Source organism: Eleutherodactylus coqui, chromosome 7 (genome assembly GCF_035609145.1).
Source record: "Eleutherodactylus coqui strain aEleCoq1 chromosome 7, aEleCoq1.hap1, whole genome shotgun sequence".
Lineage (NCBI taxonomy): Eukaryota > Metazoa > Chordata > Amphibia > Anura > Eleutherodactylidae > Eleutherodactylus > Eleutherodactylus coqui.
The window spans coordinates 99,725,876-99,743,642 of NC_089843.1; the positions used below are offsets into that span (position 1 = coordinate 99,725,876).

Here is a 17,767-nt window from a genome sequence, read left to right on the forward strand (position 1 = left end):
GAGATTACATACACAGCGTACCACAGGAAGTTCACCTGTTTTTGTAATCCCAGCCGCAGTAAATGGGTGACTCATCTTGGTGTTTGGCTGAGATTGGAATACCCAGGGGCGGATTGGGAACCCAGAATTGCTGTGGAAAAAAATTACAAAGTGGGTGGACCCAAACGCCTCTAACTATGCACAATCAAATGTCACTATGCAGCAAAAAACTGGAGGGAATGCTGCAGCTTCTTAACCCTTAGAATTGAAGGGATAAAGAGCCCCTCTTTGTCAGATATTCTATGTTGACATTTGCTGTAGTAATGGTAATAAGTGTTTAACTGCAGCAGCCAGTTGCTGTTACGGCACGTCATGATTTCAGCAAGGCAAACAAACTTGCAGGAAATCCCTGAGGGAGCGCAGATCATCTTTTTAAAGCCCGAAAAAGGATTGTGATGTAGTACGCTTCTGAAAATTATTTCCACTCTAATAATCAAGTATACCAATTGCCAAGTCGAGTTAATGCACACAGGCATTTTTATCATGCAAAAAAAAAAAATAACAGCAAAGTGGAATGCTACAGACCTTACAAGTCAACGCATTACTGATGCACTACAGGCAGAGACACAATGACGTTGATTAAATCACAGGTAATGTCCTCTGGACTCCTTTTTTTTTTTTTTTCTTCTTCTCCATCTGGTGCAGACCATCATGATGACTTTCAGCTTATTTTTGCTTCTACAGTGTTTACAGCCGAGACACATTTGGCTCCTTTCAAACAATATCACTACATTCTCACCTGAAAATGGCATTACTCAAATGGCCCCTTGAAATAAAGTATAATACATTGTGCCTCTTAGAAGTGAATTAAAATGGTACCCCCACTTCTCCCAAATAAAACTTAACCTGTCCATGCTGCCACCTAAAGATGCCAGTATGGCCTTTTCTGTCAAGGTCTGGCTCCTGCGGATGTCCCTTGCCCCATAGCTTCTCACATCTTCCTGTGCAATACAGAGTTCAGCATTTCATAGAGGCATGATGTCTTTCCTCTACAGAATAGAGGATGTCACAAAGTACCTTCCATCCGCTGGATGGCCCAAAACCTCTTTTGGCAGACCAGAGCAGGAGGCACAGCCACACGTGCCTCCCTGCCCCTGGAGCATCTGATTGGTAACCATTGATTACATGCAGTGGTAAAGAAGCTAAATTAACACTTAGTGCTCAACGGGCTGCTTGCTTCATCACGCCGACAGCAGCCCGTACTGCGTATTTGGCTTTTCTAACGGTTGGGCACTGCATGTAACCCCACTGATCAAACCCCACTGATCAAAATTTTTGGCATGTCCCTCTTTCTCTTTAACTAGTTTTTTTTTTAAGTGTCTTATGTTTTGGGCTTGTCTTTTCTTGCAGGTAAAAGACATCGTTCTGCACCCAGAATTGTTTTCAATCCAAAATGGCCTGCTGACTCCCACCTTGAAAGCAAAGAGACCTGAGCTAAGAAAATATTTCCAAGCCCAAATTGAAGAACTTTATGCTAATAAAGTATAATCCCACCTTCATAGTCTTCTATACACAGCCACCAAGCAAACAATGACTGGTCATAGGAATAACAAAGAAGACCTCTCCACAATGCCTTACGGGTCACCTGTATTGTTGTCTTTTGTACTGTGATCTAATATCTTGAAACTAGGCCTTATAAGGGTGAAGAATTTGAACATCCTTATTACGAATGTCACCACCTGGAACCTTTGTCTAAAATCAATTGGATTTTTCTCCGTGATGCTCTGGTTTATGTACAAAAGACTTCTTTTACAATTCAGTTTCAGAACTCCAACTTTTTGCTTGCCAAAACAGATAATTTTTTAACATCTTGTATCTAAAACAATGCACAGATTTATCAATCTAATGTGTTATGGGATGTATAAAAGTTAAATTAGGAGTATTTTAAAGTGGTAACCTGTAACATTTTTGCCACGTTTTTCTAAATGTAAATAAAACTTGGTAAGACACCTCATTAAAGGAATTACTCCCTCATTCTGAAGGAGTATCTGTCAATGTTGTCAAGAAGCTGCTAGAGGCCTGGGATACACTAGTCTGTCTTGGCCACCCGTCCTATGGAAACTTAAAAGTGCAATTATTGTTGATCTGTGGAGGTGATTTAATTTTACTTCATTAAGGGAATGTCACGTTTTTGGGAGGGAGGGTAAAAGGGATATTGTCCGAACCACACTTTTAAAGGCTTTTTAGGAGTCCTGTTTTTAGAAATGCAAGGCACAAGGGAGTTGTATAATAACAAGCACAACAATGGTTTGCACTATGTAAAGACCTGTGATTTATGATGATGCACTGTATTCTAGGCTGCGATCATTTATAGCTGCATATTGAAATAGAGTGAATTTTTATCCAAATATGTGACCTGTTAAAGCTGAATTTAAGTGTTTGCGTAATTGTTTTCAACTTGGTAAGAACCAAAATGTTTGTCCCAGTTCCCTTTTAAGTCCCTTCCAAAAATGAAGGAACCAAAATAAATGATTATATGAAGTATTGCACACTTTCATTATTTTCTCTGCAGAATGAATTGCGATTTCTTTTCATTGATTCTTAGCTTATATAATGTGTATTTGTAGACTTGAAACCTTTTGCTGTCAGCACAGATTTCAAATACACTGTTAAAGAGAACAAAGAAATAGTAATATGCTTGTATGCATTCTACACTATATGTAACAATGCTAGGGAACACAAACCATATTAAACAATCATGTTAAATGTTAAAGGCCCTTTTTTCACAGAATATTGTATAAACGAGCGAAAGTGAGCAATAATTGTTCGGTCTAAACGCAGCCAATGACCGAAAGATAAATCGTTCACTTCATTTGTCCATTTTATGCAGGACTAAAAATCATCATTGGCTCATTGATTGAACATTCCTATTTAAACTGATCGATAAGTGGTTTTTCACTAATTCAGTGAATGAGAATGACTGAACAATTTGTCAGTTGAACGAGCCATCGATGTATCTGTATAAACTGGCTGAACAAGTGAATTAACAAACTGGCAGGTACATTGTGAATCAATATAGTCAAAGTAGGTTTGGTACTCTGAGTCACTAAGTTAAGTAACAATGGGATTTTCAAGCCACCTAGACCAAATGAGCTGGAATTTGTAGTATGAGAAGTCTCTACAAGTGATGGCTCTCACACCTACATGTGGAATTTATTAATGTAATAACTTCAAGGTTAGGAATGTTGGAGCACCTTCACACTGGCGATAAAATGGCACGAATATGAGAAGATCGCTAAGAGATGGGGAGTGGTGGGGTTCCCTGAGTGCAGGGGTGGGGCTTGATAGGGGCGGGGCTAATGGGCAGAACCTGCTAGCCTCCCCCCCGTTGGCGAGAGAGGGATCACTATGATAACCCCCGCCCCTATCCAAATATGGGGCGATAAGTCAGAGATCCCCTGCAGCTCTGCCCCCTCTCCTTTCTCGGGTGGGGGGGGGGATTCCTAGCCTGCTTTGCGATGTTATCCTATTGATTTCAACGGGGCTAGTGCTGCTGCTGGCCCCATTGAAAACAGGCAATATCGCACATTCTTTACGATGTGAGGTTAGAGTGAAAACCTCGCTAATGAGAGTGAAACCATTGAAAATCATTGGTTTCATTATGTGTTTTCACTCACTATCGCATCACAGGGAAGTCTGATCGCCAGTTTGTAATAGCCCTAAGGCCTCATTCACACAAGGCAGTTTGGTTGCAATTAAAACCGCACCAAAAAGTGCATTTTTAAAACTGTGTTTGTCACATTTTACTTGAACTCTGGCAAAAACACACAAGGTTTTACTGATGCACTTTTTGGCGCAGTTTAATTTGCCACCGAACTGCCCTGTGTGAATTGAGCCTTAGTGCTTATTCACAGCAGTGAATATCGGCTGCCATTTTCACAGCCGGACGATATATGCTGCCATCTGATGTATTTGATTCCAATGCATCAGATCACACAGGCGTAAAAGCGCCCGGCGGCAAATATAGTGCCTTGTTTTTTACGATGGGCAGGAAAGATAGTACTGGAACTAACTTTGTGCCCGGAATACGTCGGCCGCTGCATAGGCTTCTATGGGAGCCAATGACAGCAGGCGGAAAAGGGGGGTAGTTTAGCAGCATGACTGCTAAACTTCCTCCTCTCTCCAACCCTCTGGCTGTTTGCAATGAAAGTGGGTGGGAGGGGGCGGAGCTAGGCCCCCTCCCATTTCTGGCTGTGGACAAGGAGCTGGGAGGAATAGGTGCTTGGCTCTGCCCACTTTCATTGCAAACAACCGGAGGGAAGGAGATAGGAGGTGGGGAGCGAAGGGGAGGCAACAGCATTGCGGCCTTGGCGTGTATACGCTAAGCCCATGCCGTCTGAATGGGCGCACAAACGTTAGATTTGTGCACCCGTTAACACGTTTTTACGGCGCCGGCGTGCACACGTAAAAACGCTTATGTCCGTGGGAAAGAGCCCATAGAGTGCTATGGAGTTGAAGCATGGATGTTCAACCACCTCTACATACAGCTTACCCTTGCCAACACCATCCTACTGGATGACTCTACTGTTCTAAGAATAGGATTAGTGGAAATGTGGATGCAGACAAAGTATATTTAGAATCGATACGCGTTCTCTGTCTTGCAAGCACATCTTTCAATAAAGCAGGATAAATATACTCTGTCTGCGTCCACATTCCCACTAATCGTATTCATAGAAGCCAAGTGTAACCATCCAGACCGAATGGTAGAGAACGTGAGTATATTCCTGAATATTTAAAATATCAACGGGCATGGACAAAAAGGTAACAAGGTGAGATCCATTTTTCTACTAGTCTAACAATCAGTAAGAGTGACAGCAGTTTAACCCCTACCACTCCACCATGTAGCACTTAGCCTATCGATAGGTAATAAATATTACTCGTTGAAAAAACCCAGATATGTGCTGGGACATAAACAAGAGTCTCATAAGAAAGACACCTTACAAAAGAAAATTGAGACCTTTAGGCCTCATGAAGATGGGGAATGGAGCTGTAGATGTCTGGTGGAGAATACAACATGCAATGCAATATTACTCCTCCTAGACTTGTGCTCTGCTTTCAACACAATTGATCACTCCCTCCCTGTTACAAACTCTCCTCCCTTAGCATTATAAACTTAGCCCTATGCTGGATCTAATCGTACCTAACTGACCAAAACTTTAGTGTCCCACTCCCAGCCCCTCCCCATATCCTTCAGAGCGCTGTTCTAGGACCCCTTATCCTTGTGATATCTAAAACTCAACATGGGCAAAAACTAATGAGTTCAGTTTTCTCCATGTTAGGCCAGCTTCACACTGGCGAGGGCGATATCGGGCTGTGATTCACGGCCCAATATTGCACTTTTCACCATGTGAAAGCCCTGTGGATGTGAGGCAGTTTCCTGTGAAAACAGCCTCGGATCACTACGGGGAATACCTTCATCCCCACAGGGATGAAGGGATTCCCCTTCCCCAGAGTTCTCCAATTTTCTTTCAATAGGGCCAGCTGTTAAAAACAAGGGGCGATATCGCAAAAAGAAAAGATGCTGCTTTTTTTATACACACAACATCCCTAGGAGTGAAAACATCGCAAATGAGAATGAAACCATAGAAAATCAATGGTTTCATAATTCCGCGTTTTCACTCCCTCTTGCATCGCACAAAAATTGTTTGCTCTTTCTCGCCTGTGTGAAACCGTCCTTGCGCAACAGGTTTATCAATACCAATCAATGGATCCATAATTTTCCCAGTCTTACGATTTCACTGTCATACTACACATACAAGCGCTAGACGCATCCTGCTACCGCCAGCTCTAAAAGTTGCTTGGATACGCTCGTTCTTCACTGTGCTTATGCTCTTTCCTTGCCCCAAGGCAAAAAATGCTAGTGCATGCACTCCTCTCCCAGCTGGAGTACTGCAACATGCTTCTTCTTTGTGGCCTCCCATTCTATGCTCTTGTACCCCTCTAATACATCCTTAGCTCGGCTATCCCACCTCTCTCCCCATTACCCCCCAGCTTCTCCTCTCTAACAACTGGTTCGCATCATCCAGAGAATCCAATTCAACATATCAATGACCTAGAAGGCCATCCACAGCCCACCCTCCCCTCTATACGTCTCCCAGCTAATATCCTGATTCCTGCCGACATTTATTCTCCGCTTCTCGCAAGACCTTCTCTGCTGTCCTCAAGGTGGCTTTCACAAAATCATCTCCAGGATTTATTTTTGTGCGTCACCTATACACTAAACCTCGCTACCCAACACATCCGACTCGCCATCAGCTTGGAAAGCTTCAGCAAAGCCTACCATAACCTTACTGCCATCACAATATGAGCATCTCCTTCCCTGGCGGCAGAGTTCTCTGTATCAGTTTCTTATTCATTCAGTAGATATTTGTTGCTCTGTTTTACATGTCATGTATTTACACCCGTTTTCATGTCTCCGGCACACTGAAATAAACTGCACTTTAAAATAATACGGCTTACGCACTTTTTTTTTGTTCCAACTGCTTGAGTAAAATCAGAGTTAGGCCGGTCTCGCACGATCGGATTTGTATTGCGGATTCCGCAAGCATATGACCTGCGTTAATATGTGGATCAATCGAATGCATTGACTTCAGCAGTTCCGATTACATTAGCTTTTCAGAATTGCGTAATCCGCAAGTGGACAATAAAATGCAGCATGTTCTATTTTACTGTGGATATCCGTTACATAGAGCTCATTGTTCTCTATGGTCGCAGATATACTCGCTGCCCATACGTAATTGTGTATGGGCGGCACGGCAGGTATCCACGTTATCGCTAGTCGATGGAAATCTAAACAAAAGAAAAGGTATACTGCGCAGGACTGCCTGCGTGAGTGCGCGGTCATGCGTAGGGTAACGACCCGGCTCACAGCTGTAATCTGCCGGGTGTCCGCAGTGGATTCCGCTTATGGTCGTGTAATCCCGGCCTTACAGTATGGGCAGCAGGCTATATGCACCCTGTTATGGGTATGCGATATGGCTATTTCTATAAAGCCTTACCAGATTTATCAAAATTCTGCACACTGCATAATACATCTTACACTAGATGTGCGTCTGCCGTGTCGTAGCTTTTGTACTGATGTGGCAGTATTTTGTACAAAGACTTTGAGCCCAAAAATAAATGAAGTGCGACTATTATTGTTGTTTAGCCCCCCTCTCACTAACGCACTTTATACTATATGCCATGACACAACTCCGGGGCCACATGCAGACCCTAAGGCCTCCCTCACACAGATGCCCTTTTATGCAATTAACGCAGCGTTTTCAGTGCCACGCTAATCGCGATCTAACGCTTCCATTGGTTTTAATGGAGCCTCTCAGACAGCCGCTCAATTCGGCGCTTTCCAGCGGCGCTATTTTCAAGCAGAGACTGTCCTATTTTTTGAGGTTTTGCGCACCTCATCAATGATGGAGTATACTAAACCCAGCTGTCGGCCGCAGGGAGCTGCGAACGAAAGCTAAAGTAAAATTGCAGCAAAGCACTGTGATTGAAATTGCGGCGCTTTGCCGAACGCCTGTGTGGGGGAGGCCTAAGGGTGCGTGCACATGGCCCATGTCTGCTTTCTGTAGTAAATTCGCAGTAGCCGTGTTTTTAGTTGTGGATCTGCTGCGGATGTTGTGGATTTAGAATCTGCAGCGTTTTTCAAGAGTGCTGCAATTCATTGTGGAAGATTTCTGCACTATGGGAAGGAGATTTCTGAAATCCCTGCATGGCTCGTACTGTAAATGCGCAGAATTTCCGCAGCACTAACCATGTGTGAAGACGGGCTGGGGATGTCTAGTTATGCTGCGGAATTCAAACCTTGAAATACAAGGGTTAAAATGTAGCAGATTTGCTACGAAAATTGTGGCCAACAGTGAACCATTTAGGTAATTTGGCCACTGGGGTTTTCCGTTGCAGAATGCTCGCAGTAACTACACGTAGTTTGGGGAACGCTAAATAGGGGCATTGTATGAATAGGGAAAAAAAGTTTTTTTATCCCCTGTAATATTGATGCTTTTGTCCATGTACGAATCAAGTCTCTTATATTACCTCTGTCACCTTGTTCCCACCCCCATTAGTCATATGGATGTTAGAGAGGTGACAATAACAAGTAGTGGACTCATCTGAATGGCGCCCACCACCATTATGAGGGCTGCAACTTTTTTTTAGTTTTCCACTGATGTAACTATATGGGTTTAAAAAAGACTAATATAATCAAAATGTTGCCTGTATATTTTATGAGCATGGAGCAATAAAAGCTGATTTTTATTGAAAACACCACTGATGCTGCCACTCTGTGCGAACTATATGGGTTTTATCTCTTGCGGACCAAATTCTAGTCCCTTTTGGTACATATATATATATATATATATATATATATATATATATATATATATATATATATGGAATGGGAAATACTGCAAATATTCCAAAACCAATGCAAGACCACATCATGTGACTTCTCATGTGTGTCTGAGCGCCTGGAAGATCATTAGTGTAAATAATCAGTTTATACAGTAATTTCTTGCAGCAGGCTGCTCTACAGAATACACGTCCAAAGCACGTTTAATGTAGTGCTCGTCTACTACAAGAACTACTACGGCGCAAAGCCATGGAACCGGAAGTACTACGGCTAAGCGTCATCATAGAACGCCGGAAATAAGGCCTCTGTTTGCGTTCCAAGCCTCTCCTTCTATTTGGCGCCAGGACGCCGTATGATGATGTAATCGGGACCAGAAGCCAATAGTAGACGCTGACTGCTGGGGATAACGCGCGGGAACGGGTGTAAGTTGTTTGTAATGTGTTGTGAGGTGGAGCTTCAGAAGAGCCAGGATGTCTACCGGACCGGTGCTGTGCCGCAGGTCCCGGAGGGTCTTCTTAAGCGTCCACTAGCTAACAAAATAGCTACTACAGCCGCCTTGTATTTCTGTCGTTCTACCTGTTAAACCTCGGTCTAGCACTAGAGGGCGCGCTTGTGTCACTTATGAGCCGGTCAGGCTCTGAATAGCAGTGAAGTGTTCTCTACCTGTGCACATTGCATCTCGTCAGTCACCCCATGCCAGAAAATGGTGACATTGTGTGAGAAGACCTAACACACATAGCAGTTAATGTGGAGAGGAACTACACATTCCATCATACTGACACTCATGAAAGCAAACATCCCAAGGAAGGCATGAGTACTAAATGTGCACGTTAGGGCAAGCTGAAAGCAGGGCTGCACTTGTATGAGGGGCTGTTTTTAATGTGTGGCCCTTTGACCCACTTGTAGGGCCCAACTGAAATGGTGGACACCAGCAGTAACTTAGAGGGGTTCTCCAGGACTTTTACTGTTGATAACCTTTCCCAGGAACGTTCTATATTTGATCAGTGGAGGGCTGCCGCTCCTGATCCCTGCTGATCACCAGGCCGCCGTCAGTGTGGGCAGCACTGGAAGCAGATGGCGCTGTCGGTGCATCAGTTTGGTACTACAGGCACAACCCCGAGTAAATTCCATGCGAGCCGTGCCTGCAGTACCAAACTGGGCCACTGCAGTATGGACAGCGCTGTCTGTACTGATGGTGGGCTCAGGTGATTGATGGGGATCCCAAGCAGCAATCAACTATTGATTACCTATCCTGAGACTTGGTGATCAATAGTAGAAGTACCAGATAGCCCATTTTAAAAGGGTTGTTCCACAAGACAATGGAGTAGTGGGGGTCTGACTACTGGGACCCCATTATCATGAGAGGAGTGGTCATTTCAATGGGACTGTTAGAGTAGTTCAAGTACTTTGCTATCTCTAAGGGCTCGTTCACACGCATCATGTAATACACAGTAAATAGAAAGCATTGATTTCAATGGGTCCGTTCACATGGGCGTATTTGTTTCACGCAAGGTTTGATAACGGGGAAAAAATCCACAGCATAACCTCTTCTGGTGCGTATTAAGTGAATGTGCCAGCGTGGATATGCAGGACACCGAGTATTCACTGCATATTTGCACAGCAAGTACATGGGTCATTTTACGTACGCAAGTACACAGTGTTTTTTGCGCAAGAGTAGGCGAAATACATGGGCATAAGTGTAAATACAGTGTTTTTATGCAACTAAAGTGTCTTCACCCGTGTGAACGAGCCCTAACGGTTCCATACAAATGAATGGTGCGCCATTTGGGACCCCCACCAATCAGATGGTTATCACGTCTACGGTGGACACGTTGGTTCCACAACCTCCTTACTATGCCCGTACTAAAGTTTACAGTCCTAGTTGTGACCAGTCCACAACATAGCGATGATAGGAGTTCAGTTCTCACTTTGGTAAAGGGGTGCAGCACATGGCGCCATCAGCATCTATCTAGCTCCTTGCAGGCTCCCAAATCCTTCTGTGCTGTAGCGTGCACGCTCTCTTGCAAGCTCAGCTGTTTGTATTCCCATATGCTGCTTTTAGCCTCTAGCAGAGGAGAGAGTTGTTGGCCTTATTAGTTGTCATGGGACTGTGTTTTTTTGGGGTTTTTTCCTTCCATTCGGGCAGTCACAGGACTATTGTACTTTTTGTCTGCTTTTTCTTTTAATTTATTTTTCTCGGCCGTGTCATTGGGGGACACAGCTAAGACCTTGGCTATAGCTCCTGCCGCTAGGAGGGGGACACTAAGTAAAGGAAGAATTGACTCCTCCTGTCAGCTATGCCCCTCCTGTAGCCACTAGGCTAAATCCGTTTTAGGTTGGTGTCCGTAGGAGGCAGACCTTTCTGCTGCTGGTCTTCAAGATGCTGGAGTTCTTTGGACTTTGTGGGTGCACATGGTGATGGAATCCCCCCTACCACCCTACTGAGGAGGGACACCAGGGTTGCCACTAACTCTTGCTATTTCCCTACTTTTTGAGGCAAGGTGGCACAGAAAGGCACAAACTGTTTTGTGAACCGCCAGTGAAGATCCTCTTGCTTAGATCCTTGGGCTCGCCCACCAAAGTGAGGCGAGATGTAGTAGAGGATCAAGCTGGAGTTGATGCTACGACATGTGGCCCTTCCCCTACAGGCAAGGTAAGTATGGTGGCCTCCGTATTCCTAACCCTTCTTTTCTCTATTCCTGGGTTCCTTCTCTATGCGACTGGATCCCTTGCAGCTCTAGTGGCAGGTGGGCCCATCCACGGGATTACCTGCAGGGGGAAGAAGTCATTTCCCTTAGGGCCATTTTCTTGGGCTGAGCCACGTTATGGGGACTTCCGATAGTTTTATTTTTTCTCTCGGCCATTAATCATTTGGATTGATTCTGGTCACTGCGACAACGCGTTGGATTTTGGTCTCAACACCCTTCTGAGTGTGGGATTTCTGCTACTAGCTAATGATCCCGCCTCCAATTTCTCGCGTCTCTAATCTTGGGTGCTACAGGTCCCCCGGGTACGACCTGCCCTAGGCAACTTCTTGCCAGCTAGCTCACTGTAGTTCTCAGCACTTACATTTGCTTAGCTGCCCATGTGCACAATTGACTCCTGCATATACAGTTACAATGTTGGATTCTCGGAGGAAACTTGGTGATCAGAGCCAACCATTGGGTCATACTTTGCAAATCCCGCTGTTGTTCAAAATTTCATGCAAGCAACAGGAGTGACTACAGGTGTAGGGGGGGGGGGGGTATAGCTGATAGCAGGAGTCAAGTCTTTTTTTTGCTTGGTGTCTGTCTTCTAGTGGCAGGAGCTATACCTGATGTCTTGGCTGTGTCCCCCAATGAACATCCAAGAAACGGATTTTACAGAGCTTAACAAAAAATCAGTTTTTTTTCAAATGCCGTTAAAACATATGAATAACTACAAGTAATTACATTATTCTGTGTATCTCTCCCTTCTAGATGGGAGGACTGAAAAAAATGGCCCCAAAGAACAACAAATCAAAAAATCTAAAGCAATTGTAAGTTTACTGGAAGGTAAAGTGTCTGTGTTTAATGAAACCATCGTTGTCTGTCTTATTAAATACTTGGATTCCCCATGGAATAACATCTGAAGCATTTTTTTTTAAACTTTGTGCCTTTCTAAGAAGAATAACTGTTATGGTATAACAAATAGGATCATGGGGTGCATCAAAAGAGGTCTAGAAGCATATGATCAGAACATTGTTCATCCTCTTTACAAGTCACTGGTCAGACCACACATTGAATATTGTGGACAGTTTTGGGCACTGGTGCTCGATGAGGACCTATCAGAGCTTGAGTGGGTTCAAAGATGAGTAAGTAAAGTAATGGAATGGGTGGACTACAATACCCAGAGAGGGTATCAAAATTGGAGTTATTTAGTTTTGAAAAGAGATGGCTGAGGGGCGACCTAATAACTATGTATAAATATATCAGAAACAATACAGAGATCTCTCCCATCATCTATTTATACCGAGGACTGTGACTGTAACAAGGGGGCATCCTCTACATCTAGAGGAAAGAAAGTTTCTACACCAACATAGAGGGGGGTTATTTACTGTAAAAGCAGTGAGACTCTGGAACTCTCCATTTGAGGTTGTGGTGATGGCAAACGCACTAAAAGAGTTTGAGAGGCCTGGACATTTATTTTTGAGTGTAACAATATTACAAGTTGTGGTCACTTAATTACTCCAGACAAGGTTGTTGATCCGCAGATTATTCTGATTGCCAGATTGAAGTTGGGAAAGAATTTTTTTTCTCTCTAACTTAAGGAAAATTGGCTTCTGCCTCATGGGGACTTTGACTTCCTCTTGCAGGATAATAGGCTGAACTAGATGGACGTATGGGGCCAGCGGCAGCAGCGCTAGCCCCATTGAAAAGATATGGAGAATACTGCGGTCTTCTGCCACAGCTGTCACAGCTGTGGCAGAAGTGCAGCATGCTATCCCATTACTTTCAATGGGATCGGCGCTGCTGCCGGTCCCATTGAAAGCAGTGGTTTTTGGCAAACCCTGCAGTAAGCTTTTCGGGGAAGGGCTTGAAATATAAGCCCTTCCCTGAAAATCATCATTAAGTGGTTAAAAAGGAGAAAAAAAAAGTACTCGCCTCTCCGCCGCTCAGACGTGTCCTCCGGCTGGCTCCCCAATACTGCTGTCCAACACTTTCAACAGGCGGGGATTTAAAAATCCCTGCCTCCTGAAAGGACTGTGCTGATTGGCTGAGCGCTCGGCCAATAACAGCTAGTGCTTAGCGATTGGCTGAGCGCTCGGCCAATAACAGCTAGTGCTTAGCGATTGGCTGAGCGCTCGGCCAATAACAGCTAGTGCTTAGCGATTGGCTGAGCGCTCGGCCAATAACAGCTAGTGCTTAGCTATTCATGAAGTCGCGTACATAAATCATTAGGGCGGAACCCGCAGCTCGGCAGTTATGGAAGAAGCAGTGAAGATCCTGACATGGGCTGAGGATCACCTTCCAGCGCTTTTGGCGGTCCGCATACCAGTTGTGGATAATCGGTTAGCTGATTTTCTGAGCAAAGGGACAGGCGACTAAGAGAATGGGTGTTAAATCTTTATATGTTCTAAGTACTTTGTCAAAAATCGGGTCAACTGGATGACTCCCTCTAAAAATGCTGCACTGAGCCTCATTCATTTCAGTGGGGCTTTTCAGGCGTGGGTTTTAGCGAAGACTTTCCAATGCAAGCTAAAACTAACACTGTTCTATTTTCGTGTTCAGCGCGTTTTTAACCCACTACATCACCCATTGCAACAATGGGGTGCGTAAAAAACATTCTAAAACACTGTAAAATTACGCTTTTAAAAACGCAGCATTTTTTTAAAATGCCTGTGTGAGAGTGGCTTTAGTGTTCAAAGCTATGTTCAACAAGTGAAATGGGTGAGGTACCTTGGAGCAATTAGTGACTTGCGTGGGACCTCTTGAGACCCAGTTCTGCTGTTTGATCTTATTCCATGTTGCCTGGGCCCATTTTGTTAGTTTTCTATGCAGAATGAACCTTTTTGACACAGTTTGACTTTGATTACTTTAAAGGACAAAAAGCCCTAAAAGTCAAAACGTGAGAAACCAAGGACCTACCAGCAAAGTAAGTTTTCCAGTGGTTCTCTTATTTTTAAGGGTTATTGAAACATGTAGTGTTTATATTATTGATGCCTTGTTTCACATATGTGCATTCTTTTAAAGTCCTTTTACACATTCTCTTATGGTTCATTTACACGGGACGAATGTTGGGCAAACGACTGAGAAATCTCCTGCACTGCCCCGCCCCTTGCTGGGCGCTCCATGAGTGAGAAGCTCTGCTAGCTTCCGTGCAGGAGCGAGGCAACACAAGAACCACTGTCGGGCATCGTTTGCCCGACATTCGTCCTGAGTAAATGGGCCTTTAGTCTTTCAAAAGGCCGAAAGATTTAGCGATGTATTTGCATAAAGTGTTAATGGCTTTAATGGCCATTAACACTTTAATCATTTTCATTTGCACGTAAAATGACCTTTTTAATCATTTTCTTTTTTTCTCCCGGAATTGTTTGCTGGGCTGGGCAAGTGTTTAAACACAAGCCTAGCTGTGTAAACATTTGTTCTCTTTGTGGCAGAGGACACAGTGTACTGATTATGTATACAAAGCAAAACACAACAAGTATATTGTGTATCCTGCAGTCTTTTGAAAGATGTGCAAAATGCATTTTAGTGCAAACTAATATTTGCTATTTGGGTCCAAATTCAACTGTTAGAGGTAATCTGAGCTCAGGAGACTAACATTAAATCACACAGCATGGGATGTGATTAAAAGTAATCTGTTTATTAAGTGACAGGCAACAGTTTTTATAGGATCACAGGTTCATTTACAATAATTGAAATCTATTATAATTCATTTGTTACCATTGGTCAAAGAACATGAACAAAATATACAAGATAACGAATTTAACATCTAAAATTAAAGGCAAAAACCACGCAAGCGCAGAAGAGTCACACATGATTAACTTCTCAAAATACGAAAGTACAATCATCAAAAACAATAAATTGTGTTTGAGAACATGTCAGTTTGACCTGCCGACCAGTCTAAATGCTATATAACTGTCTTCTGGAGCAAAAACCTTAGTGATTCACTCACGGCTTAATAAATAACCTTTTAATGTCATAAATCCTGGAGAAAGGGGACAAATGAATACAGTGAAAAGAAACACAGAAGATGGCTCCAGGCTTACAAAATGGCTACACATAGGATTGAACATGGAGTCATACTCAGTTCACTGACATGCATTTAAATGGAATTTATTTGCTCAGTCTTTCAGCGGCTGAACGGTGGATTTTATGCAGAGCTAAAATCCATCTTTTAAACGAAAAGTGCACGATGCCTTTTACATGTAACAGTTATCGCTAATTTACGGCTTTTTGGACGAATTTTAAGCGATAATCGTTGCGTAAAAAGGGGCTTTTATTCTGTAAACTGCATCTTTTATTAAACATTTTAACTTCATTTCTTTTTTAAAGGCGCTATCTCAACAGAGAGAACCCATTTTACAGATCAGCCACTTCATCAGTCTAGTGTTTATTGCTGATCCCCTTCCCGGTACCTCCAGCTAAATGCTGCAGGGTGAAGTCATGTCCTACTATGGCTGCCATTCAGATGTCATCTTGGCTTTTTAACTATTGTAAATCTGGGAAGGGGTATTAAAGGGGTTGTCCCGCGCCGAAACGGGTTTTTTTTTTTTTTCAACCCCCCCGTTCGGCGCGAGACAACCCCGATGCAGGGGTTAAAAAAGAACACCGGAGATGGCCGCCGGGATCCTCTCCCTCGGTGGACCGCAGGGCTTCTGTGCGGTCCATTGCCGATTCCAGCCTCCTGATTGGCTGGAATCGGCACATGACGGGGCGGAGCTACACGGAGCCCCATTCAGAAAAGAAGAAGACCCGGACTGCGCAAGCACGGCTAATTTGGCCATTAGACGGCGAAAGTTAGTCGGCTCCATGGAAACGAGGACGCTAGCAACGGAGCAGGTAAGTGAAAAACTTCTTATAACTTCTGTATGGCTCATAATTAATGCACAATGTACATTACAAAGTGCATTAATATGGCCATACAGAAGTGTATAGACCCACTTGCTGCCGCGGGACAACCCCTTTAACTGGAACCACTAAAAGCCCTATAAGGGTATCTTCCCGCGTAGCGAAAAATGTTGTGGTATTTTCACAACAGACATTCCGCATCACAACGACGACAGAAAACCTGCCAAGATCCGTGCCGTAGGTGCGGATTTTGACCTGGTTTTTGTTGTGGATCTGTAACTGATCATGACTAATTCAAATGGTGAAATCTGCTGCGGATCCACACCAAAATCTGCATCTATAGCACGGATTTTGACAAGTTTTCCCTCGTGGTTGCGATGCAGAATGTCTGTTGCAGACATACCACAACGTTTTTCACTACAAATGTATATATCATTTCAAACTTTGTGTCAAATTAGACTCTTTTCGAAGTGCTTACTACTTCAATTATTGCTTATATAAAAAATATCATGAAGGTCACACCTCACTCCATAAACCATACTCCTCTTTCAAATATTAAAAGTGGCTAAACCATCATATTGAAACCTATATACAGGAATATATAACATCGTATACCTGTGGACGACTCTAGTCATGCTATTAACCACATGTTGCTAAAAATTAAATGGCAAGAGCTCAGCTAAAAGACAAAACCGTTTAAAAACAGTATAATGAAATCACAATGAAAATGGTAAATATAATCGAATGAAAATAGCTGTTCAAATGTGGGTTTGCGTTTAAAACCTCACATACATACCGATTTAATGCCAATATAATTTATAAAAAAACAATAATGTAAAAATGAATCCTATAAGAATACACATATAGTTTCTATAATAAAATCCATATAAACAATAAAAGTGGCAAAAAATGCCATAATAAAAAGTCAGTCCTACTCGGCAGTTTCATAGAGACGGAGAGCTGCTATATAGTCAAAACATCTTTTCTGTGAAAAATCTAAAACCTATTGTTTTATGTGGACTCAATATATTCAACTACTGTGATAGAGAAGGCTCTAAAATCTCCATAATGTGCTAACGCAGCATTGCTGTCTTGTTACTATGTGTGCTGTCACTTCTTGCCATGGAACCCTAAATGCTCTTAGTGTCGGTGCATTGTGGCACTGGCTGGAGTATGCGTGGTAAACCCTGTTATGGCCATCGGGTGCTAGAAGATCACACGGTGCTGGAAGGACACCGACACACGCGCATTGTTATTTCAGTATGGCATCTGCCTTTAGGACGTTGTGAGGCGTTTCTCTGTATTCATCATACAGGTAAGAGGAAAAAAGAAATCTGATGAAGGGTTAGCCAGTGTCAATATTTGAACGAGAAGTATGGTTTATGAAGAACGTGAACTTTCATGATTTCATCTCACCATATTGTTTATAGGGAGTGCAGATTCTGGCTTTTCATGTTAATCTATGGTTAAGTGTGCTCTTATCCCTACCTCCTTGTAGGTCGATAGAAACACGCTTGTTGATGCTAAGGTGAAGGAGTTAATGAGTAGGAAAGTCAGGTCTCCTTTGCTGAAACAAATCATGGCACAAGCTGACGTTTCCAGTATCTTAAAGCAGCCAGGAGATCCTCTTCCAGAAGATTTGGAGGAAGACTCTTTCAGTAAGTGACCACAATGCAGACGATGGATAAGACTGGAAAATAGTGAATTCCTTGTAATGTGCATTGTGACTGCAATGTACTTTAGATGAGACTGTAGGATCCAATTTTATGAAACTTAGGAGCCAGCTATACTGTGAGCAATTATGTACTTGGGCATTGCTTCTAATAATGTATGCCCTTGGACATGGTACTTG

At 43.2% G+C, this 17,767-nt stretch overlaps 2 protein-coding genes across 5 annotated transcripts in view; both read left to right on the forward strand.

The window, feature by feature from the left end:
* The window catches only part of ACSL1 (acyl-CoA synthetase long chain family member 1), a 64,742-nt gene extending 62,219 nt beyond the window's left edge, over positions 1 to 2,523 (forward strand). For all 3 annotated transcript variants that reach the window (XM_066573466.1, XM_066573464.1, XM_066573465.1), the window contains exon 21: positions 1,390 to 2,523. In XM_066573466.1, coding sequence (XP_066429563.1) covers positions 1,390 to 1,527 — 138 coding nt within the window. In that variant the 3' untranslated portion in view covers positions 1,528 to 2,523. The remainder of the gene's footprint in view (positions 1 to 1,389) is intronic.
* A 6,207-nt stretch (positions 2,524 to 8,730) lies between these two features.
* The window catches only part of CENPU (centromere protein U), a 28,062-nt gene continuing 19,025 nt past the window's right edge, over positions 8,731 to 17,767 (forward strand). The window contains exons 1-4 of one of the 2 annotated variants that reach the window (XM_066573467.1): positions 8,731 to 8,805; positions 11,842 to 11,900; positions 13,945 to 13,996; positions 17,414 to 17,573. In XM_066573467.1, the coding sequence (XP_066429564.1) occupies positions 11,842 to 11,900; positions 13,945 to 13,996; positions 17,414 to 17,573 (271 nt within the window). In that variant the 5' untranslated portion in view covers positions 8,731 to 8,805. The remainder of the gene's footprint in view (positions 8,806 to 11,841; positions 11,901 to 13,944; positions 13,997 to 17,413; positions 17,574 to 17,767) is intronic. The other variant, XM_066573468.1, reaches the window with a different exon arrangement.